Source organism: Triticum urartu, chromosome 2A (genome assembly GCF_056163025.1).
Source record: "Triticum urartu cultivar PI428250 chromosome 2A, HENAU_Tu73, whole genome shotgun sequence".
Taxonomy (NCBI): Eukaryota; Viridiplantae; Streptophyta; class Magnoliopsida; order Poales; family Poaceae; genus Triticum; species Triticum urartu.
The window spans coordinates 515,980,213-516,006,210 of record NC_141874.1 but is presented as its reverse complement, the minus strand read 5'-3'; the positions used below and the strand labels follow the sequence as shown (position 1 = coordinate 516,006,210).

At 42.9% G+C, this 25,998-nt stretch overlaps 1 protein-coding gene and 1 pseudogene across 1 annotated transcript; one reads left to right on the top strand and one right to left on the bottom strand.

Moving 5' to 3' along the window:
* The first annotated feature begins 7,777 nt into the window (after positions 1 to 7,777).
* On the top strand, positions 7,778 to 10,858 carry LOC125555877 (uncharacterized). The gene is made up of 4 exons (XM_048718686.2): positions 7,778 to 8,003; positions 8,475 to 10,292; positions 10,376 to 10,498; positions 10,677 to 10,858. Exons 1-4 carry the CDS (start codon positions 7,943 to 7,945, stop codon positions 10,721 to 10,723), a joined length of 2,049 nt encoding a protein of 682 aa, XP_048574643.2. The 5' UTR covers positions 7,778 to 7,942; the 3' UTR covers positions 10,724 to 10,858.
* A 2,441-nt stretch (positions 10,859 to 13,299) lies between these two features.
* On the bottom strand, positions 13,300 to 14,445 carry LOC125537173 (septin and tuftelin-interacting protein 1 homolog 1-like; annotated as a pseudogene).
* Between the last annotated feature and the right edge of the window lie 11,553 nt (positions 14,446 to 25,998).

Here is a 25,998-nt window from a genome sequence, read left to right as displayed (position 1 = left end):
TGCAGTAAAGTAGCCTAAGTATTTCCCTTAGTTTTTGAGAACCAAGGTATCAATCTAGTAGGAGACTACACGCAAGTGACCTCGCACCTGCACAAACAAATAAGAACCTTGCAACCAACGCGATAAAGGGGTTGTCAATCCCTTCACGGCCACTTGCAAAAGTGAGATCTGATAGAGATAATAAGATAAATATTTTTGGTATTTTTATGATATAGATTGAAAGTAAAGAAAATAGATTGGAAACTTATATGATGGAAAATAGACCCGAGGGCCATAGGTTTCACTACTGGCTTGTCTCAAGATAGCATAAGTATTACGGTGGGTAAACAAATTACTGTCGAGTAATTGATAGAAAAGTGCATAATTATGAGAATATCTAGGCATGATCATGTATATAGGCATCACGTCCGCGACAAGTAGACCAAAACGATTCTGCATCTACTACTATTACTCCACACATCGACCGCTGTACAACATGCATCTAGAGTATTAAGTTCATAAGAACAGAGTAACACATTAGGCAAGATGACATGATGTAGAGGGGTAAACTCAAGCAATATGATACAAGCCCCATCTTTTTATCCTCGATGGCAACAATACAATACGTGCCTTGCTGCCCCTGCTGTCACTGGGAAAGGACACCGCAAGATTGAACCCAAAGCTAAGCACTTCTCCCATTGCAAGAAAGATCAATCTAGTAGGCCAAACCAAACTGATAATTCGAAGAGACTTGCAAAGATAACAAATCATACATAAAAGATTTCAGAGAAGAATCAAATATTGTTCATAGATAATCTTGATCATAAACCCACAATTCATCGGATCTCGACAAACACACCGCAAAAAGAATTACATCGAATAAATCCCCAAGAGAATCGAGGAGAACTTTGTGTTGAGATCCGAAGAGAGAGAAGAAGCCATCTAGCTAATAACTATGGACCCAAAGGTCTGTGGTAAACTACTCACACATCATCAGAGAGGCTATGGTGTTGATGTAGAAGCCCTCCGTGATCGAGTCCCCCTCCGGCGGAGCTCCGGAAAAGGCCCCAAGATGGGATCTCTTGGGTACAGAAGGTTGCGGCGGTGGAAATAGGGTTTCGTGGTGCTCTCGGATGTTTTCAGAGTATATGAGTATATATAGGCGAAAGAAATCGGTCAGGGGAGCCACGAGGGGCCCATGAGGGTGGGGGCGCGCCTGCCCCCGGGCATACCTCCCTGCCTCGTGGCCTCCTCGATGCTTCCTTGACGTCCACTCCAAGTTTCCTGGATTGCGTTTGTTCCTAAAATCACTCTCCCGAAGGTTTCATTCCGTTTGGATTTCGTTTGATATTCCTTTTCTTCGAAACACTGAAATAGGCAAATAAACAACAATTTGCACTGGGCCTTTGGTTAGTAGGTTAGTCCCACAAATAATATAAAAAGGTATATTAAAGCCCATTAAACATCCAAAACATATAATATAATAGCGTGGAACAATCAAAAATTATAGATACGTTGGAGACGTATCAATGGAGATCAAAGGCACAAGATGATGATGGCCATATCATATCACTTATATTGATTGCATGTGATGTTTATCCTTTATGCATCTTATTTTTCTTAGTTTGACAGTAGCATTATAAGATGATCTCTCACTAAATTTCAAGTTGTAAGTGTTCTCCCTGAGTACTCACCGTTGCTACAGTTCGTCGTGCCGAGACACCATGTGATGATCTGGTGTGATAAGCTCTACGTTCACATACAATGGGTGCAAGCCAGTTTTGCACACGTGGAATACTTGGGTTAAACTTGACAAGCCTAGCATATGCAGATATGGCCTCGGAACACTGAGACCGAAAGGTCGAGCGTGAATCATATAGTAGATATGATCAACATAGCGATGTTCACCATTGAAAACTACTCCATCTCACGTGATGATCGGACATGGTTTAGTTGATATGGATCACGTGATCACTTAGATGATTAGAGGGATGTCTATCTAAGTGGGAGTTCTTAAAGTAATTTAATTAATTGAACTTGAATTTATCATGAACTTAGTACCTGATAGTATTTTGCATGTCTATGTTGTTGTAGATAGATGGCCCGTGTTGTTGTTCCGTTGAATTTTAATGCGTTCCTAGAGAAAGCTAAGTTCAAAGATGATGGTAGCAACTACACTAACTGGGTCCGTAACTTGAGGATTATCCTCATTGCTGCATAGAAGAATTACGTCCTGGAAGCACCGCTAGGTGACAAACCCACTGCAGGAGCAACGCCAGATGTTGTGAACACCTGGTAAAGCAAAGGTGATGACTACTTGATAGTTAAGTGTGCCATGCTTTACGGCTTAGAACCGGGACTTCAACGACGTTTTGAACGTCATGGAGCATATGAGTGTTCCAGGAGTTGAAGTTAATATTTCAAGCAAATGCCCGGACTGAGAGATATGAAGTCTCCAATAAGTTCTACAGCTGCAATATGGAGGAGAATAGTTCTGTCAGTGAACATATACTCAGAATGTCTGGGTACCACAACCACTTGACTCAACTGGGAGTTAATCTTCCTGATGATAGTGTCATTGACAGAGTTCTTCAATCACTGCCACCAAGCTACAAGAGCTTTGTGATGAACTATAATATGCAAGGGATGGATAAGACAATTCCTGAGCTCTTCGCAATGCTAAAGGCTACGGAGGTAGAAATCAAGAAGGAGCATCAAGTGTTGATGGTTAACAAGACCATCAGTTTCAAGAAAAAGGGTAAATGGAAGAAGGGGAACTTCAAGAAGAACAGCAAGCCAGTTGCTTCTCAAGTGAAGAAACCCAAGTCTGGACCTAAGCATGAGTGCTTCTACTCCAAAGGAACTGGTCACTAGAAGCGGAACTACCCCAAGTATTTGGCGGAGAAGAAGGATGGAAAAGTGAAAGGTATATTTGATATACATTTTATTGATGTGTACCTTACTAATGCTCGCAGTAGTGCCTGGGTATTTGATACTGGTTCAGTTGCTAACATTTGCAACTCGAAACAGGGGCTACGGATTAAGAGAAGATTGGCTAAGGACGAGGTGACGATGCGCGTGGGAAATGGTTCCAAAGTCGATGTGATCGCCATCAGCACGCTACCTCTACATCTACCTTCGGGATTAGTTTTAGACCTAAATAATTGTTATTTGGTGCCAGCGTTGAGCATGAACATTATATCTGGATCTTGTTTGATGCGAGATGGTTATTCATTTAAATCGAAGAATAATGGTTGTTCTATTTATATGAGTAATATCTTTCATGGTCATGCACCCTTGATGAGTGGTCTATTTTTACTAAATCTTGATAGTAGTGATACACATGTTTATAGTATTGAAGCCAAAAGATGCAGAGTTGGTAATGATAGTGCAACTTATTTGTGGCACTGCCGTTTATGTCATATTGGTGTAAAGCGCATGAAGAAACTCCATTCTGATGGACTTCTGGAATCACTAGATTATGAATCACTTGGTACTTGCGAACCATGCCTCATGGGCGAGATGACTAAAACTCCGTTCTCCGAAACAATGGAGCGAGCAACAGAGTTATTTGAAATCATACATACTGATGTATGTAGTCCAATGAACATTGAAGCTTGCGGCGGTTATCGTTATTTTCTCACCTTCACAGATGATTTGAGCGGATATGGGTATATCTACTTAATGAAACATAAGTTTGAAACATTTGAAAAGTTCAAAGAATTTCAGAGTGAAGTGGAAAATCATCGTAACAAGAAAACTAAGTTTCTATGATCTGATCGTGGAGGTGAATATTTGAGTTATGAGTTTGGACTTCATTTGAAACAATGCGGAATAGTTTCGCAACTCACGCCTCCTAGAACACCACAAGGTAATGGTGTGTACGAACATCATAACCGCACTTTATTAGATATGGTGCGATCTATGATGTCTCTCACTGATTTACCGCTATCGTTTTGGGGTTATGATTTAGAGACGGCTGCATTCACGTTAAATAGGGCACCATCTAAATCTGTTGAGACAACACCTTATGAACTATGGTTTGGCAAGAAACCCAAGTTGTCATTTCTTGAAGTTTGGGTCTGCGATGCTTATGTGAAGAAGCTTCAACCTGATAAGCTCGAACCCAAATCAGAGAAATGTGTCTTCATAGGGTACCCAAAGGAGACTGTTGGGTACACCTTCTATCACAGATCCGAAGGCAAGATATTCGTTGCTAAGAATGGATCCTTTCTAGAGAAGGAGTTTCTCTCGAAAGAAGTGAGTGGGAGGAAAGTAGAACTTGACGAGGTAATTGTACCTTCTCCCTTATTGGAAACTAGTTTATCACTGAAATCAGTTCCAGTGATTCCTACACCAGTAAGTGAGGAAGCTAATGATGATGATCATGAAACTTCTGATCAAGTTACTACCGAACCTCATAGGTAAACCAGAGTAAGATCTGCACCGGAGTGGTACATTAATCCAGTTCTGAAAGTCATGTTACTTGACCATACTTGACCATGACGAACCTACAAACTATGAGGAAGCGATGATGAGCCCAGATTCCGCAAAATGGCTTGAGAGCATGAAATCTGAGATGGGATCCATGTATGAGAACAAAGTATGGACTTTGGTTGACTTGCCCGTTGATCGGCAGGCCATAGAGAATAAATGGATCTTCAAGAAGAAGACTGACGCTGACGGTAATGTTACTGTCTACAAAGCTCGACTTGTTGCGAAAGGTTTTCGACAAGTTCAAGGAGTTGACTACGATGAGACCTTCTCACCCGTAGCGATGCTTAAGTCCGTCCGAATCATGTTAGCAATTGCCGCATTTCATGATTATGAAATTTGGCAAATGGATGTCAAAACTGCATTCCTTAATGGATATCTTTAAGAAGAGTTGTATATGATGCAACCAGAAGGTTTTGTCGATCCAAAAGGTGCTAACAAAGTGTGCAAGCTCCAGTGATCCATTTATGGACTGGTGCAAGCCTCTCGGAGTTGGAATATACACTTTGATAGTGTGATCAAAGCATATGGTTTTATACAGACTTTTGGAGAAGCCTGTATTTACAAGAAAGTGAGTGGGAGCTCTGTAGCATTTCTGATATTATATGTGGATAACATATTGCTAATCGGAAATGATACTGAATTTCTGAATAGCATAAAAGGATACTTGAATAAGAATTTTTCAATGAAAGACCTCGGTGAAGCTGCTTATATATTGGGCATCAAGATCTATAGAGATAGATCAAGACGCTTAATTGGACTTTCACAAAGCACATACCTTGATAAAGTTTTGAAGAAGTTCAAAATGGATCAAGCAAAGAAAGGGTTCTTGCCTGTGTTACTAGGTGTGAAGTTGAGTCAGACTCAATGCCCGACCACTTCAAAAGATAGAGAGAAAATGAAAGGTGTTCCCTATGCTTCAGCCATAGGCTCTATCATGTATGCAATGCTGTGTACCAGACCTGATGTGTGCCTTGCTATCAGTCTAGCAAGGAGGTACCAAAGTAATCCAGGAGTAGATCACTGGACAGCGGTCAAGAACATCCTGAAATACCTGAAAAGGACTAAGGATATGTTTCTCGTATATGGAGGTGACAAAGAGCTCGTCGTAAACGGTTACATCGATGCAAGCTTTGACACTGATCTGGATGACTCTAAGTCACAAACCAGATACATGTTTCTATTAAATGGTGGAGCTGTCAGTTGGTGCAGTTCCAAGCAGAGCGTCGTGGCAGGATCTACATGTGAAGCCGAATACATAGCTGCTTCGGAAGCAGCAAATGAAGGAGTCTAGATGAAGGAGTTCATATCCGATCTAGGTGTCATACCTAGTGCATCGGGTCTAATGAAAATCTTTTGTGACAATACTGGTGCAATTGCCTTGGCAAAGGAATCCAGATTTCACAAGAGAACCAAGCACATCAAGAGATGCTTCAATTCCATTCGCGATCAAGTCAAGGAGGGAGACATAGAGATTTGCAAGATACATACGGATCTGAATGTTGCAGACCCGTTGACTAAGCCTCTCTCACGAGCAAAACATGATCAGCACCAATACTCCATGGGTGTTAGAATCATTACAATGTAATCTAGACTATTGACTCTAGTGCAAGTGGGAGATTGAAGGAAATATGCCCTAGAGGCAATAATAAAGTTGTCATTTATATTTCCTTACATCATGATAAATGTTTATTATTCATGCTAGAATTGTATTAACCGGAAACTTAGTACATGTGTGAATACATAGACAAACATAATGTCACTAGTATGCCTCTAATTGACTAGCTCGTTGAATCAATGATGGTTATGTTTCCTAACCATAGACATGAGTTGTCATTTGATTAACGGGATCACATCATTAGAGAATGATGTGATTGACTTGACCCATCCATTAGCTTAGCACAATGATCATTTAGTTTGTTGCTATTGCTTTCTCCATAACTTATACATGTTCCTATGACTATGAGATCATGCAACTCCCGAATACCAGAGGAACACTTTGTGTGCTACCAAATGTCACAACGTAACTGGGTGATTATAAAGGTGCTCTACAGGTGTCTCCGATAGTGTTTGTTGAGTTGGCATAGATCGAGATTAGGATTTGTCACTCCGATTGTCGGAGAGGTATCTCTGGGCCCTCTCGGTATGCACATCAATATAAGCCTTGCAAGCAATGTGACTAATGAGTTAGTTGCGGGATGATGCATTACGGAATGAGTAAAGAGACTTGCCAGTAACGAGATTGAACTAGGTATTGAGATACCGATGATCGAATCTCGGGCTAGTAACATACCGATGACAAAGGGAACAACGTATATCGTTATGCGGTTTGACCGATAAAGATCTTTGTAGAATATGTGAGAGCCAATATGAACATCCAGGTTCCGCTATTGGTTATTGACCAGAGACGTGTCTCGGTCATGTCTACATAGTTCTCGAACCCATAGGGTCCGTATGCTTAACGTTCGGCGACGATCGGTATTATGAGTTTATATGTTTTGACGTACCGAAGGTTGTTCGGAGTCCCGGATATGATCACGGACATGACGAGGAGTCTCGAAATGGTCGAGACATAAAGATCGATATATTGTATGACTATGTTTGGACATCGAAATGGTTCCGGGTAAGTTCGGGCATTAACCGGAGTACTGGGGGTTACCGGAACCCCCCGGGAGTATATGGGCCCTAATGGGCTTTAGGGGAGAGAGGGAAGGGCTGCCTAGGGAAGGTCGCGCGCCCCCTAAGGCCTAGTCCGAATTGGACTAGGGGGGAGGGGCGGCGCCCCCTCCTTCCTTCTCTTCTCTCTTCCCTTTCCTTCTCTCCTACTCCTACTACATGGAAGGGGGAATGCTACTCCCACTCCCCAGGGCGCGCCATAGTAGAGGGCCGGCCCTCCCCCTCCTCCACTCCTTTATATACGGGGGAGGGGGCACCTCATAGACACACAAGTTGATCATTGATCTCTTAGCCATGTGCGGTGCCACCCTCCACCATAATCCATCTCGGTCATATCGTAGCGGTGCTTAGGCGAAGCCAAAGTTTCAGATCGCGGGCGAAAACAGCGCGATCGCGACGCTATCGCGTGCTGGAAGCCTTCCCGCGAGGCAATCCCCTTTTTTACGCGATCTGCCGCTAACCGCGCGATCGCGCGCGAAACGACGCTATTTGTCTTCGCTGTCGCTGCAAAATCGCGGGATTGGGCCGAAAACTAAAACACAAGGGCCCAAAGGCCCCAAACAGACCAGAAACGGCCCAAATTTCGTCATGGTATATAATACCTCCTCCAGAAAACCTAGCTCGTGACACCATCATTCCCTTCTCTCCCTCTCACCAAAAACTTGCGGCGGCTGCGCTGCTCTTCGCAGCAACGCCGACTGCTGCTTTGTTGGAAGCCAGATTGGATTCCGGGGGAGGTGGAAAGGCGACCGACGACGAGGGGCGTTTGCACGACGCGGCCTCTGCGACCACGATGACATCTCAGTCTCACTCTCACACGGTTCCAGCAGCCGGGGCAAGCACATCACCAGGAGGTACAGGAGTCCTCCGATTCCATAGCTCATTGGTAGATTCAGACTTGTTTGTTGATTCAGGTTGTAGGCTCTGGGATTCAGATTTGTTTGTTGATTCCGATTCCATACTCATCGGTAGAATATTCCATAGCTTATTTGTTTGTCGATTCAACAGAAGCACATGAAAGGATCTTGGGATTGCATTGCAGACTTGTAGTTGTAGGTTCATATTGTAGCTTAGGTTTTCAACATAGCTCATTGGTAGGATATTCAAATCTGCCACTCAAAATTTCCTTTAGATGATGGTTTGTGATGCCCCGATCTGCTGCTTTAATTTTCTTGTGCTAAGTGAGGTGCTTTGTAGTGTACTGTGTGTGATTCCGGACATGACCAAGAAGGCCATGGTCTGTTGCTTTAATTTACTGTATGTAGAATGCTCTCAGTAACCCATTTCACATCTAATTTCTAGATATGTCTATTTGATTTTTGTAGGCTTGGCTGGGTCAAGCACTTCACCGATAATCCCAGCACCTCATGTAGCTCCAGTGAACTCAGATGACCCAGCATGGAAGCATTGCACGATTCCGGACATGACCAAGAAGGCCTCTGTGGAATGCAACTTCTGCCATGGTGTTTACATTGGTGGTATTACTCGAATGAAGTACCACCTTGCAAATGTCAAGTATCAAAATGTCATTTTGTGCCAACAAGTTCCAGCTGATGTGAAGCAAGAGATGAGGGAGCTGATCTCAAGGAAAGATGAAGCAAAGGAAAAGAAGGCCAGGGAATCAGCAATACGCAGAAGTGACGTCAATTTGGATGGAAATGATGCTAGGGATGCTGATGAAGATGACATCTTGGGTGGTGGTAGTGGGGGTGGTTTGCTCGTATTATCAGGGAAACGACAGAGTAAGGGCAACACATATGGTTCTATGGATAAGTTTTGCACCAAGTCAACAAAAGAGGTTGTGGCCGCAAGGAAGGGGGAAGGCTTTTCTACAAAGTTGCAAACTAAGTTGTCCACTCAAAGAAGGGAAGAGAGGCGGGTTCGTGCTTGTGAGTATGTTTGTCAGTTCTTCTATGAAGCCAGAATTGCCCACAATGCAGTCTTGCTTCCAAGCTTTGAACTTATGCTTGAAGCGGTTGGAGCATTCGGGACAGACATGAAAGGCCCCACTCCTTATGAAATGGGTGGCCCTTACTTACAGAAGAGCAAGAAGAAAGTCGAGGAAGGATTTGCTGGACATAAAGAAGCATGGAAGCTCAGTGGATGTACTGTCATGACAGATGCATGGACAGACAAAAGAGGAAGGGGAGTGATGAATTTGGTAGTTCATAGTGCCTATGGTGTTGTTTTTGTTGATTCTGTGGACTGTTCAGATGTGAGAAAAGATGGCAAGATGATATTTGATCTTGTTGATAGATGCATAGAAGAAATTGGGGAGAAGAATGTCGTTCAAATTGTAACGGATAATGCCTCATTCAATATAGCAGCAGCAACAATGATGAAAGTGAAGCGTCCCTCCCTATTTTGGAATGGTTGTGCAGCCCACACAATTGATTTGATGTTGGAGGACATAGGGAAGCTTCCTATAATCGAACAAACCATTGCCAAAGGAAAGGCTGTGACTGTGTTCCTTTATGCGCATACAAGAGTTTTGGCATTGATGAGAAAATTTCTTGGAAAAGACCTAGTCCGCTCTGGTATTACTAGGTTTGCAACAGCATATTTGAACTTGAAGAGCTTGCAGGACAACAAAAAAGAGCTACAAAAGTTGTTCAGGTCCGATGAACTCAATGAAATGGACCACCTAAAAAAGGCAAAGGGGAAGAACGTAGCTAAAATCGTTCGCTCTGGAACTTTCTGGAAAGCAGTAGATACCGCTGTCAATTTCTTTGAGCCAATGGCAAATCTTTTGAGGAGGATGGATAGCGATGTTCTGGCAATGGGTTTTATTCATGGTTGTATGTTGGATGCAAAGAAAGAGATCTCCGTGAGGTTTGACAATGACAAGTCTCGCTTTCTGGAAGTGTGGGACATCATTGACAAGAGATGGGACAACAAGTTGAAGACTGCATTACATATGGCTGGATACTACTTGAACCCATACTATTATTATCCAAACAAGCTTGATATTGAGATCGATGGTAGTTTCAAAGAAGGGCTGATAACTTGTATTTCAAAGATGGTTGAAGATCCTATCATGCAAGAAGAAATAATCGATGAGATTGACCACTATCAAGAGGGGATAGGGTCTTTTGGAAGGGACATTGCTGTACGGCAAAGGAAAAACAAGAAGTTTGATCCAGGTAATTGGTTGCCTGATTGTTGTTTCTTATTTTGTTATCCTGCCCAAAGTTTCCTAACATGTCCCACTTGTTTGATGTTGAAGCTAAATGGTGGATGAACCATGGGACAAGTGCTCCAAAACTAAGGATCTTGGCTGCAAGGATTCTTGGTTTGACATGTAGTTCCTCTGCTTGTGAGAGGAACCGGAGTGTATTTGATCAACTAAGTATATTGTTCCTTCTTTCCACTTAAATGCATTGTTCAATCCATTTTGAAGACTTTGTGATGCTGTCAATTTCTCTATGAACTTAAGTGCAGAACTAGTGATCTTGATTATACTTCTATTTATCTGGTGATGTTATGCTTGCTGCAGCCTTTGAGATATTGATTTGTTCATTTTGTAGGTTCACACAAAGGGACACAGCAGGATGCTGCATGGCAAGATGAGTGACCTTGTTTTCATCAAGTTCAACTCCAAACTGAAGGACAAGAAACTAAACAAACGCAACGACCCCATTGAGAAGCAGGTGGTAGATGTTTTAGAAGATGATGAGAATGAATGGATCACTGGTGTAGTGCCAAATGGCGATGAAGAACAAGGTGAAGATCAAGATCAAGAAATTCCATATGCAAGCTTGCATGCTGGACTAGGAACTTCTGGTATTAATCCACTTAAAAGGAAGAGGGGTGTCCATGGTAAGAAGAAGAAGAAGATGATCCCTGTTACTCCTCAAGAATATCTGCTCTCTGCTTCCTCTGCTTCAGAAAGTGACGACGACGAGGACACCGACATGAGTTATGGTTCTGACATGTGAGCTTGTCGGTTTCTCTATGAACTTCATTTTGGCGCGCATGATTCTATCCTTTCTTGTGTGCTTTTGACAAATGAATTCTGAAGACTTTGTGATGCATGTAATGGACTATGGACATGCTGTTGTTGTTACTGAACTGAAGTGTCGAACTTCTGATGTTATGCTTAATGCAGTCTTGAATTTATGTTTCTATTTATCTGTTGAACTGCTGTAGATCTCTTCTGTACTTGTTATGTTCGAATTTGTATTGAAAATCCTCTGTTTTCTACTAAAAATACGCTGTTTTCTGAGAAAAATATGCACATGTGTTAGTATAGATGTGTGATATACATGCACAAGTACTGTAGCCGCGAAATGGCTTTGCGGCCGCTATAGCCGGCGATAGCGGCCGTAGCGTTGGCGTGGAGCCAGCCGCTAAATGGCTTAGCCCGCGATCTGAAACTTTGGGCGAAGCCCTGTTCCGGTAGTATCATCATCATCGTCATCACGTCGTCGTGCTGACGAAGCTCTCCCTCGACACTCTGCTGGATCGTGAGTTCGTGGGACGTCACCGAGCCGAACATGTGCAGATCGCGGAGGTGCAGTACTTTCGGTACTAAGATCGGTTGATCGTGAAGACGTACGACTACATCAACAGCGTTGTCATAACGCTTCCGCTTACGGTCTACGAGGGTACGTAGACAATACTCTCCCCTCTCATTGATATGCATCACTATGATCTTGCGTGTGCGTATGATTTTTTTTACAATTACTGCGTTCCCCAACAAAACCTAGGCGAAGGCGCGCCGTCGGGAGCGGCGCAGCACATGAATGGCGACTTTCACTAATACCTAGGTAGCGCTGACCTGGGTGCTCGCGAACCCTGCACTCATGGAGGCTTGGGCCATCGACCGGTCCAAGACCACCGTCGAGTCGGATTCCCCTCCGTCGGCCCCGGTTCATCACCTAGCTCCTCCAAGTGGGGTTGGCAGAGTCCGAGCGTGCCCTCTTCATCCGGGCCGTCGAAGGCAAGTATCATGAGGCGGTGGAGCATCTGCATTGCGAAAGAACCGTGATGGCCGGGCAGGGATGCCACAACGCCAGGCGTGCCTCCCGCCACTAGAGCGACAACGATGGCCTCAATGGCCATGCCTATGAGGTCACTGCCCGATACATGGCCTAGTTTTCATTTAAATTTAGGTTCAACTAGATAAATATCATCCGTCTGCATGTAATATACAGAACTTGCTTCAATTTCATTTGTTTAGCTTAAATTTCGTCCATCTTTGTGTTTGATCCGTTTGAAATGGGCCAGACATTTAGTGATCACGGTTGGATGATCTCCGCCCCATCGGATGTCCACGCATCCGAATGTGTCGGCAACATTTGATGATGTCCGTTTGGTAATCGCGTCTGAATGTGTCGGCAACATTCCAGATTAATCATTAATAAAAGATTGAATGTAAGTATGCCCTTCCCAAGTGTTACCTTCTGAAACTGATGTAACTCACTAGCATATCCGTGAATTTTTGGATCAGCTCAATGACCATGGGTGAGCAGAAAAAGGATGTTGCGTGCCGATGTTTGTGTCAGACGAGGTTATTGATGTGATTGCCACATGAGTTGCATATATCTTTATGATGACTTATTTTCCATGATCTGATTGATGTGCTGCAAATGCAGCTCGGCTGTTTCACAAATATTATATCAGCTGATCCTCACTCCAGTGTGAACTTTCGATCATTTGTTTCCTGTCTATTTCTTATCTTAATGCCTGTTAGTAAGAGCAATTTTACGGTACCCTATACCCAGAAAAGAAGATTGTTCAAGTGTTCTCAACATTATGGAACCAGTTGTCTGGATAATACATTTTCTCGTTACATTTTTCCAAGTATATCTTATTTTGCGCAGGGTGATGACAGGGTTTCTGTCATTATCACCCCGACACAATACAACACACCAAGATACACAACTGTTTTTGATTATGTCTCTTGCAAATTAAACAAACAAGTTATTCCAATTAATTCCTTGGGACTCCAGTGAGAATATATATGCCTTGCGGCTTCAAGAAAAGGAACATTTCTTAATCTCTACTGTCTCTGATGAAATAACATCAAACAGGTGCTCCTACTTGAGATAAGATATGTTCCATAATATTATTATTTTTTGGAATATACAAGTGACTACATCTTTACAACAGAAATTGCCATACAAGACAAATTGCAGTAGATGCAGACTACAAATTGCTAAAAAGACTGTCGAGGTCTTGCATTGCAGGATCGACCATATCAAGGCCAGCTTCAAGATGCGCGAGCACACTTTCGTTGGCGAGCAACTCAGGTGTGAAGAGCGTCTTCCAGCCGGTGCACCATGCGGTGGCCTCCCCCAACGAGGGCTTCGCGGCTTGCAGCCAGTGTTGTAGCGCGCCTTCCCATTTGTCAAAGAACTGCTCTGCTTCTAGGATCGACACCACGTCTTGAGCGCGCAAGAGAGGCGCCCACAACATCACGGTCCGGAATGAAGGGTCGGTTTGCTTGGGCGGCGTGATCCTCATCTCCCGTACTAACCGTGTTAGCATTGGCAGGATGTGACGCTTGCTGAAGGTGTCCCATTGCACCGGGCTAAGGTATTCCTTCCATGGCGAGACGACTTCGTAGTCACCGTTCCTGATCTTGCTCTCCACGGGTACCGTAGAGGCTCTCGGGTAAGTGGCCGATGAGGGGAATGAACGGGCGTAGCCAGTCGTGACAGTCCGGATCCCATGACGACTTCCACTCTCGCACGTCGACGGCCATCCTCGGCGTGACCACCTGCTCGATTATGTAGCGTGCGGTGGAAGAAGGCAGCCTGGCTTTCCACGTCCCCAGCACGCGCTTCCCATGGAGCCCATTCTTGGACTCGGCCATGGCCTTGAGCGCATCCGTCTTCTCCACGCTGTCGTCCCCTTGAAGCCTCATGTCATGCAGGAGTGCGAGGATCGTCTCGCAGCACTCCGTTTCGAGCCGCATAGCCCGTGCAATACCCTCCCACTCACGGCACTCCTCCTCCACGGGCGGCTCCGGCGGCACGTGGAGACCATTGTCGTATGGTTTCTCACGGTAGCCGAGGCCGGCCTTTGGACGCCGCCGCACCCGCACGGCGGCTTGTATAGGCACGACGATCCCTTGCCCCTGCGCGCCGAGACCTGAGCCTTCCCTGTAGTTCCATCGCCGCATCATGTTCTTCACCGCCCGGCTGGGGAGGAACACGAAGCTGCCGGACATATCGGATGGGTTGGGCGGCTTGTTCTCGCCGGAGTCGTTCCCGTCGAGCAGCGTAGAGACGTCGATGCTTATCGCCATGCAGCCTCGCGAGAAAGGGAACAGACGAAAATCGTGGTGTATGCGCGTCAACCCATATATAATAGTCCTGGGAGGCTGGGACTCGTGTTCGAGCCGAACTTTTTTCCTTTTTGATAGGCCTTCTTTTTTGTTTTGTTTCTTGTATAAAAAGGTTCGAGCCGAATTCAGCTATTCTTATGGAGAAGACCGACGAAAAAGCGTTGCAGAGGCCGGTCTGCAGGCAGCGCGAAATCCATCCCGCTGAATCAGCATTGGAATGTGTGTTGTCAGGCGTATGCCATTTCCACCACTCCGTATATCACCCTATTTAATTATAGGCCCCTAGTTGGAGGAACAGGCACCGAACCTAGATGTGCCTACCTGACCGGGTGCACCGGTACATGTTGTCACATCGTTAGTTTCACATAGGGCTGTGCACACATGGGAGTACTAGTTCACACCACCCGCATCGTAACAAGAGCCCACGTCAATAATGCTCGCACGCGCTCACAAGTGCTACCGCCAGTCGCCGAACTGCCCGCACACCAACACGCCTCATGCGTTCCATGGCAGCAGCTATTTTTTTCTTTCGCTTTCATTTCATTATTCTTCCATTTTCTATTTTTTTTCTTGAATTATATTAAAAAATACCAGTCAAAATACAACCATTTTTAGCCGACTAATTTTTCGAAATATTCTGATAGACCATTATTTTTTTTTGCAGAAAAAACTTTTAATCTATTCATCTTCAATCTTGATAGTACAACAAACTCTAGAAATGATAAAAATTACAACCAGATCCGTAGACCACCTAACGACGACTACAAACACTGAAGCGAGCCGAAGGTGCGTCGCTGTCATCGCCTCTCCCTCACCGAAGTCGGGCAAACCTTGTTGTAGTAAACAGTCGGGAAGTCGTCGTGCTAAGGTTCCATAGAACCAACGCCAACAGAACAACAACCGCCGCGGACAAAGAAAGTAGATCAAAAGGATCCAACTTGAAGACACACGAACAAAGACGAACGACGAACAGATCCGAGCAAATCCACCAAAGACAGATCCGTCGGAGACACACCTCCACACGCCCACCGGAAAGGGGACTAGACGGGGAGACCTTTATTTCATCTTCAGGGAGCCGTCGCCGTCTCTCCTTCCTGAGTAGGACACAAACCCTAAGAAAGCTCGGAAAAAGATATGAAAACGGAGCCCTCCCACCGGCAAGGGCCGAGATCCACTCCGCTCTTATGCTTTTTGTTGCTACATTCTAAAAAATGATAATCACGGGTAGGCCCGAAGCATGATCGTTAAAAATTGTCTTATCAACCCGCACCTGTCCGGCTAATACAAGTAGGACTCCCCCCTTATGGAGCGCTGATACGTCTCCAACGTATCTATAATTTTTTATTGTTCCATGCTATTATATTATGTGTTTTGGATGTTTATGGGCTTTATAATCCACTTTTATATTATTTTTGGGACTAACCTATTGACCCAGAGCCCAGTGCCAGTTTCTGTTTTTTCCTTGTTTTAGAGTATCGCAGAAAAGGAAAATCAAACGGAGTCCAATTGACCTGAAACTTCATAGAACTTATTTTCGGAAGGAAAGCAACCCGGGAGACTTGGATTCCACGTAAGGGAAGCAACGAGGAAGCCACGAGGCAAGGGGGCGCGCCCACCCCCCCTGGGCGCGCCCTCCACCCTCGTGGGCCCCTCGTGGCTCCCTTGACGTACTTCTTCCTCCTATGTATACCCATATACCCTAAAACAATCGGAGAGCACAATAGATCGGGACTTCCGCTGCCAGAAGCCTCCATAGCCACCGAAAACCAATCTAGACCCGTTTCGGCACCCTGCCGGAGGGGGAATCCCTCTCCGGTGGCCATCTTCATCATCCCGGTGCTCTCCATGACGAGGAGGGAGTAGTTCTCCCTCGGGGCTGAGGGTATGTACCAGTAGCTATGTGTTTGATCTCTCTCTCTCTCTCGTGTTCTTGAGGTGATATGATCTTGATGTATTGCGAGCTTTGCTATTATATTTGGATCCTATGATGTTTCTTCCCCCCTCTACTCTCTTGTAATGGATTGAGTTTTCCCTTTGAAGTTATCTTATCAGATTGAATCTTTAAAGATTTGAGAACACTTGATGTATATCTTGCCGTGCGTATCTGTGGTGACAATGGGATATCAGGTGATTCACTTGATGTATGTTTTGGTGATCAACTTGCGGGTTCCGCCCATGAACCTATGCATAGGGGTTGGCACACGTTTTCGTCATGATTCTCTGGTAGAAACTTTGGGGCACTCTTTAAGGCTCGATGTGTTGGTTGAATAGATAAATATGAGATTGTGTGATGCATATCGTATAATCATACCCATGGATACTTGAGGTGACATTGGAGTATCTAGGTGACATTAGGGTTTTTGGTTGATTTGTGTCTTAAGGTGTTATTCTAGTACGAACTCTAGGGCTGTTTGTGACACTTATAGGAATAGCCCAACGGATTGATTGGAAAGAATAACTTGAGGTGGTTTCGTACCCTACCATAATCTCTTCGTTTGTTCTCCGCTATTAGTGACTTTGGAGCGACTCTTTGTTGCATGTTGAGGGATAGTTATGTGATCCAATTATGTTATTATTGTTGAGAGGACTTGCACTAGTGAAAGTATGAACCCTGGGCCTTGTTTCAACGCATTGCAATACCATTTGTGCTCACTTTTATCATTAGTTACCTTGCTGTTTTTATATTTTCAGATTACAAAAACCTTTATCTACCATCCATATACCGCTTGTATCACCATCTCTTCACCGAACTAGTGCACCTATACAATTTACCATTGTATTGGGTGTGTTGGGGACACAAGAGACTCTTTGTTATTTGGTTGCAGGGTTGCTTGAGAGAGACCATCTTCATCCTACACCTCCTACGGATTGATAAACCTTAGGTCATCCACTTGAGGGAAATTTGCTACTGTTCTACAAACCTCTGCACTTGGAGGCCCAACAATATCTATAAGAAGAAGGTTGTGTAGTAGACATCAAGATCTTTTCTGGCGCCGTTGCCGGGGAGGTGAGTGCTTGAAGGTATATCTTTAGATCTTGCAATCGAGTCTTTTAGTTTCTTGTTTTATCACTAGTTTAGTTTATAAAAGAAAATTACAAAAAAATGGAATTAAGTTTGCCTCATACGCTTCATCTTTTTAATATCTTTCGTGAGTATGATGGAAAGGAAAATTGTGCCAAAGTACTAGAAGAAGAATGCATTAGAATGTTTTGCACTAAATATTTGAATGATGAGCATGATTGCAATGTTGTTAGTATGAATTCCTTGAATATCCATGATGCTAATGATATGCAAAGCCACAAGCTTGGGGCAGCTATGTTTGATGAAGATAATTTTTCCCCCAAGTTTTGATGAGCAAATTTATTATGATGATAGAATGCCTCCTATTTATGATGATTATATTGATGAAAGTGGATTTGGAGAGGTCATGACTTTATTTTGTGATGAATCCACAATTCCGGAAGAGGTTCCAATTGAATATGAGAACAAAGTTGCTATCTATGATGATTATTGTGATGACTTGTACGCTATAAATAATAATTATATCCATGAAACTTGTTATCATGATTTTAGTTTTCAATTGTATTATGCCTCACATGATAATTATTTTGTTGAGTTTGCTCCCACTATTCCGAATGAGAAGAATCTTGCTTATGTGGAGAGTAGTAAATTTTCTATGCTTGTAGATCATGAAAAGAATGCTTTAGGTACTGGTTATATTGTTGAATTCATTCATGATGCTACTTAAAATTATTATGATGGAGGAACATATGCTTATAGGAATTGCAATCATATCAAGTTTCCTCTCTATGTGCTTAAAGTTTTAAAGTTATGCTTGTTTTACCTTCCTATGCAAGTTGATTCTTGTTCCCATAAGTTGTTTGCTCAAAAAATCCCTATGCTAGTCATATTATTCATGATGCTCTCTTTATGTTTCAATTCTTATCCTTTATGTGAGCATCATTGAAATCATCATGCCTAGCTACGGGCGTTAAACGATAGCGCTTGTTGGGAGGCAACCCAACTTTATTTTTGTTCCTTGCTTTTTGCTACTGTTTAGTAATAAATAATTCATCTAGACTCTGTTTAGATGTGGTTTAATGCTTTTAGTTAGTGTTTGTGCCAAGTAGAACCGTTGGGAAGACTTGGGGAAAGTCTTTGCGATCATGCTGTAAAAAACAGAAACTTTAGCGCTCACCAGAACTGCTGCAATTTTTAATTGGAAAGTGCTATTTAGTTAATTCTTTTGGAAGATAATTAATAGATAAATTCCTCACGTCCATAAATTTATTTGAGAATTTTATGAGTTCCAGAAGTATACGTTTGATCCAGATTACTAGAGACTGTTCTGTTTTTGACAGATTCTATTTTTGATGTGTTGTTTGCTTATTTTGATGAATCTATGAGTAGTATCGGAGGGTATGAACCATAGATAAGTTGGAATACAGTAGATATTACACCAATATGAATTTAGAATGAGTTCACAACAGTACCTAAGTGGTGATTTATTTTCTTATACTAACGGAGCTTACGAGTTTTCTGTTAAGTTTTGTGTTGTGAAGTTTTCAAGTTTTGGGTAAAGATTCGATGGACTATGGAATAAGGAATGGCAAGAGCCTAATCTTGGGGATGCCCAAGGCACCCCAAGATAATATTCAAGGACAACCAAGAGCATAAGCTTGGGGATGCCCTGGAAGGCATCCCCTCTTTCGTCTTCGTTCATCGGTAACTTTACTTGGAGCTATATTTTTATTCGCCACATGATATGTGTTTTGCTTGGAGCGTCATTTTATTTTATTTAGTTTTGCTTGCTGCTTGAATAAAATACCAAGATCTGAAATTATTAAATGTTAGAGAGTCTTCACATGGTTGCATAATTATTCGACTACTCATTGATCTTCACTTATATCTTTTGGAGTAGTTTGTCATTTGCTCTAGTGCTTCACTTATATCTTTTAGAGCACGGTGGTGGTTTTATTTTATAGAAATAGATGAACTCTCATGTTTCACTTATATTATTTTGAGAGTCTTAAATAGCATGGTAATTTGCTTAAATAATCCTAATATGCTAGGCATCCAAGATTAATATTTTTTTCTTATGAGTGTTTTGAATACTAAGAGAAGTTTGATGCTTGATGATTTTTTTGAGATATGGAGGTAATAATATCAAAGTCGTGCTAGTTGAGTAGTTGTGAATTTGAGGAATACTTGTGTTGAAGTTTGCAAGTCCCGTAGCATGCACGTATGGTAAACGTTGTGTAACAAATTTGAAACATGAGGTGTTATTTGATTGTCTTCCTTATGAGTGGCGGTCGGGGACGAGCGATGGTCTTTTCCTACCAATCTATCCCCCTAGGAGCATGCGCGTAGTGCCGAGGTTTTTGATGACTTGTAGAATTTTGCAATAAGTATGTGAGTTCTTTATGACTAATATTGAGTCCATGGATTATACGCACTCTCACCCTTCCATCATTGCTAGCCTCTTCGGTACCGTGCATTGCCCTTTCTCACATTGAGAATTGGTGCAAACTTCGCCGGTGCATCCAAACCCCGTGATATGATACGCTCTTTCACACATAAACCCCCTTATATCTTCCTCAAAACAGCCACCATACCTACCTATTATGGCATTTCCATAGCCATTCCGAGATATATTGCCATGCAACTTTCCACCGTTGTGTTTATTATGACACGCATCATCATTGTCATATTGCTTTGCATGATCATGTAGTTAACATCGTATTTGTGGCAAAGCCACCGTTCATAATTTTTCATATATGTCACTCTTGATTCATCGCAATCCCGGTACACCGCCGGAGGCATTCATATAGAGTCATATCTTGTACTAAGTATCGAGTTGTAATTCTTGAGTTGTAAATAAATAGAAGTGTGATGATCATCATTAATAGAGCATTGTCCCAAAAAAGGCCAAATAAAAAAAAGAAAGGCCAAAAAAGGCCAAATAAAAAAAGGGACAATGCTACTATCCTTTTTCCACACTTGTGCTTCAAAGTAGCACCATGATCTTTATGATAGAGAGTCTCTTGTTTTGTCACTTTCATATATACTAGTGGGAATTTTTCATTATAGAACTTGGCTTGTATATTCCAACAATGGGCCTCCTCAAGTGCCCTAGGTCTTCGTGAGCAAGCAAGTTGGATGCACACCCACTTAGTTTCTTTTGTTGAGCTTTCATACATTTATAGCTCTAGTGCATCCGTTGCATGGCAATCCCTACTTCTTGCATTAACATCAATCGATGGGCATCTCCATAGCTCATTGATTAGCCTCGTTGATGTGAGACTTTCTCCTTTTTGTCTTCTCCACATAACCCCCATCATCATATTCTATTCCACCCATAGTGCTATATCCATGGCTCGCGCTCATGTATTGCGTGAAGGTTTATAAAGTTTGAGATTACTAAAGTATGAAACAATTGCTTGGCTTGTCATCGGGGTTGTGCATGATGAGAGCATTCTTGTGTGACGAAAATGGAGCATGACTAAACTATATGATTTTGTAGGGATGAACTTTCTTTGGCCATGTTATTTTGAGAGGACATAATTGCTTAGTTAGTATGCTTGAAGTATTATTATTATTTTGTCAATATGAACTTTTATATTGAATCTTTCGGATCTGAATATTCATACCACAATTAAGAAGAATTACATTAAAATTATGCCAAGTAGCATTCCACATCAAAAATTCTGTTTTTATCATTTACCTACTCAAGGACGAGAAGGAATTAAGCTTGGGGGTGCTGATACGTCTCCAACGTATCTATAATTTTTGATTGTTTCATGCTATTATATTATGTGTGTTTGGATGTTTATGCGCTTTATTATCCACTTTTATATTATTTTTGGGACTAACCTATTGACCTAGAGCCCAGTGCCAGTTTCTGTTTTTTCCTTCTTTTAGAGTATCGCAGAAAAGGAAAATCAAACGGAGTCCAATTGACCTGAAACTTCACAGAACTTATTTTTGGAAGGAAAGCAACCCGGGAGACTTGGAGTCCACGTAAGGGAAGCAACGAGAAGCCATGAGGCAGGGGGCACACCCACCCCCCTGGGCGCGCCCTCCACCCTCGTGGGCCCCTCGTGGCTCCCCTGACGTACTTCTTCCTCCTATATATACCCATATACCCTAAAACGATCAGAGAGCACAATAGATCAGGAGTTCCGCCGCCAGAAGCCTCCGTAGCCACCGAAAACCAATCTAGACCCGTTCCGGCACCCTGCCGGAGGGGGAATCCCTCTCCGATGGCCATCTTCATCATCCCGGTGCTCTCCATGACGAGGAGGGAGTAGTTCTCCCTCGGGGCTGAGGGTATGTACCAGTAGCTATGTCTTTGATCTCTCTCTCTCTCTCTCGTGTTCTTGAGGTGATACGATCTTGATGTATCGCGAGCTTTGCTATTATATTTGGATCCTATGATGTTTCTTCCCCCCTCTATTCTCTTGTAATGGATTGAGTTTTCCCTTTGAAGTTATCTTATCGGATTGAGTCTTTAAAGATTTGAGGACACTTGATGTATGTCTTGCCGTGCGTATCTGTGGTGACAATGGGATATCACGTGATTCACTTGATGTATGTTTTGGTGATCAACTTGCGGGTTCTGCCCATGAACCTATGCATAGGGGTTGGCACACGTTTTCGTCGTGATTCTCCGGTAGAAACTTTGGGGCACTCTTTGAGGTTCTATGTGTTGGTTGAATAGATGAATATGAGATTGTGTGATGCATATCGTATAATCATACCCACGGATACTTGAGGTGACATTGGAGTATCTAGGTGACATTAGGGTTTTTGGTTGATTTGTGTCTTAAGGTGTTATTCTAGTACGAACTCTAGGGCTATTTGTGACACTTATAGGAATAGCCCAACGGATTGATTGGAAAGAATAACTTTGAGGTGGTTTCGTACCCTACCATAATCTCTTCGTTTGTTCTCCGCTATTAGTGACTTTGGAGTGACTCTTTGTTGCATGTTGAGGGATAGTTATGTGATCCAATTATGTTATTATTGTTGAGAGGACTTGCACTAGTGAAAGTATGAACCCTAGGCCTTGTTTCAACGCATTGCAATATCGTTTGTGCTCACTTTTATCATTTGTTACCTTGTTGTTTTTATATTTTTCAGATTACAAAAACCTTTATCTACCATCCATATACCGCTTGTATCACCATCTCTTCACCGAACTAGTGCACATATACAATTTACCATTGTATTGGGTGTGTTGGAGACACAAGAGACTCTTTGTTATTTGGTTGCAGGCTTGCTTGAGAGAGACCATCTTCATCCTACGCCTCCTACGGATTGATAAACCTTAGGTCATCCACTTGAGGGAAATTTGCTACTGTCCTACAAACCTCTGCACTTGGAGGCCCAACAACGTCTACAAGAAGAAGGTTGTGTAGTAGATATCAAGCGCCCCCTTAGGCCGGCCACCTCCTACTCCCCCTTTATATACGGAGGCGGGGGGCACCCCAAAGGGACAATAGACATCTCTTATCCGTGTGCGGTGCCCCCATCCATAGTTTACCACCTCAGTCATATCATCATAGTGCTTAGGCAAAGACCTGCGCCGGTAACTTCATCATCATCGTCGCCACGCCATCATGCTGATGGAACTCTCCCTCGTCCTCAACTAGATCAAGAGCTCGAGGGACGTCATCGTGTTGAACATGTGCTGAACACGGAGGTGCCGTACGTTCGGTGCTAGGATCCGTTGGATCGTGAAGACGTTCGACAACATCAACCGCGTTACTAAACGCTTCCGCTTTCGGTCTACGAGGGTACGTGGACACACTCTCCCCTCTCGTTGTTATGCATCTCCTAGATAGATATTGCGTGATCGTAGAATTTTTGTTGAAATACTGCGTTCCCCTACAGTGGCATCCGAGCCAGGTCTATGCATAGATGTTATATGCACGAGTAGAACACAAAGAGTTGTGGGCAATAATAGTCATACTGCTTACCACCAACTTCTTACTTTGATTCGGCGGTATTGTTGGATGAAGCGGCCCGGACTGACATTATATAATCGCGTTCATGAGACTGGTTCTACCGACTTGCTTCACACACAGGTGGCTGGCGGGTGTCTGTTTCTCCAACTTTAGTTGAATCGAGTTTGACTATGGTCGGTCCTTGTTGAAGGTTAAAACAGCACACTTGACGAAAATTTGTTGTGGCTTTGATGCGTAGGTAAGAACGGTTCTTGCTAGAAGCTCATAGCAGCCACATAAAACTTGCAACAACAAAGTAGAGGACGTCTGACTTGTTTTTGCAGGGCATGTTGTGATGTGATATGGTCAAGATGTGATGATATATAAATTGTTGTATGAGATGATCATGTTTTGTAAAAGTTATCGGCAACTGGCAGGAGCATTATGGTTGTCGCTTTGTTGTATGAAATGCAATCGCCATGCAATTGCTTTACTTTATCACTAAGCGGTAGCGATAGTTGTAGAAGCAATAGTTGGCGAGACGACAACGATACTACGATGGAGATCAAGGTGTCAAGCCGGTGATGATGGAGATCATGACGGTGCTTTGGAGATGGAGATCAAAGGCACAAGATGATGATGGCCATATCATGTCACATATTTTGATTGCATGTGATGTTTATCCTTTATGCATCTTATTTTTCTTAGTACGGCGGTAGCATTATAAGATGATCCCTCACTAAATTTCAAGGTACAAGTGTTCTCCCTGAGTATGCACCATTTCTACAATTCATCGTGCCGAGACACCACGTGATGACCGGGTGTGATAAGCTCTACGTTCACATACAATAGGTGCAAGTTAGTTTTGCACATGTAGAATACTCGGGTTAAACTTGACGAGCCTAGCATATGTAGATATGGCCTCAGAACACTGAGACCGAAAGGTCGAACTTGAATCATATAGTAGATATGATCAACATAGTGATGTTCACCATTCAAAACTACTCATCTCACGTGATGATCGGACATGGTTTAGTTTATATGGATCACGTGATCATCTAGATGACTAGTGGGATGTCTATCTAAGTGGGAGTTCTTAACTAATATGATTAATTGAACTTTAATTTATCATGAACTTAGTACCTGATAATATTTGCATGTCTATGTTGTTGTAGATCTATGGCCCGTGCTACCATTCCCTTGAATTTTAATGCTTTCCTAGAGAAAGCTAAGTTGAAAGATGATGGTAGACTACACGGACTGGGTCCGTAACTTGAGGATTATCCTCATTGCTGCACAGAAGAATTACATCCTGGAAGCACCGCTAGGTGCAAGACCCGCTGCAGGAGCAACTCCGAACGTTGTGAACGTCTGGCAGAGCAAAGATGATGACTACTCGATAGTTCAGTGTGCCATGCTTTACGGCTTAGAATCGGGACTTCAAAGATGTTTTGAACGTCATGGAGCATATGAGATGTTCCAGGAGTTCAAGTTAATATTTCAAGCAAATGCCTGAATTGAGAGATATGAAGTCTCCAATAAGTTCTATAGCTGCAAAATGAAGGAGAATAGTTCTGTCAGTGAACATATACTCAGAAGGTCTGGGTACCACAACCACTTGACTCAATTGGGAGTTAATCTTCCTGATGATAGTGTCATTGCCAGAGTTCTTCAATCATTGCCACCAAGCTACAAAAGCTTCATGATGAACTACAAAGGCTACGAAGGTAGAAATCAAGAAGGAGCATCAAGTGTTGATGCTTAACAAGACCACTAGTTTCAAGAAAAAGGGCAAAGGGAAGAAAGGGAACTTCAAGAAGAACGGCAAGCAAGTTGTTGCTCAAGTGAAGAAGCCCAAGTTTGGACCTAAGCCTGAGACTGAGTGCTTCTACTGTAAAGGGACTGGTCACTGGAAGCGGAACTTCCCCAAGTATTTGGCGGATAAGAAGGATGGCAAAGTGCAAGGTATATTTGATATACATGTTATTGATGTGTACCTTAGTAATGCTCGTAGTAATGCATGGGTATTTTATACTGGTTTTGTTGCTCATATTTGCAACTCAAAATAGGGGCTACGGATTAAACAAAGATTGTCTAAGGACGAGGTAACGATGCACGTGGGAAATGGTTCCAAAGTCGATGTGATCGCCGTCGGCACACTACCTCTACATCTACCGTCGGGATTAGTTTTAGACCTAAAATTGTTTTTGTTGCCAGCGTTGAGCATGAACATTATATCTGGATCTTGTTTGATGCGAGACGGTTATTCATTTAAATTGAAGAATAATTGTTGTTCTATTTATATAAGTGATATCTTTTATGGTCATGCACCCTTGATGAGTAGTCTATTTTTGTTGAATCTCGATTGTAGTGATACACATATTCATAATATTTAAGCCAAAAGATGAAAGGTTAATAATGATAGTGCAACTTATTTGTCGCACTGCCGTTTAGGACATATTGGTGTAAAGCGCATGAAGAAACTCCATGCTGATGGGCTTTTGGAATTACTTGATTATGAATCACTTGATGCTTGCGAACCATGCCTCATGGGCAAGATGACTAAGACTCCGTTCTCCAGAACAATGGAGCGAGCAACTGACTTA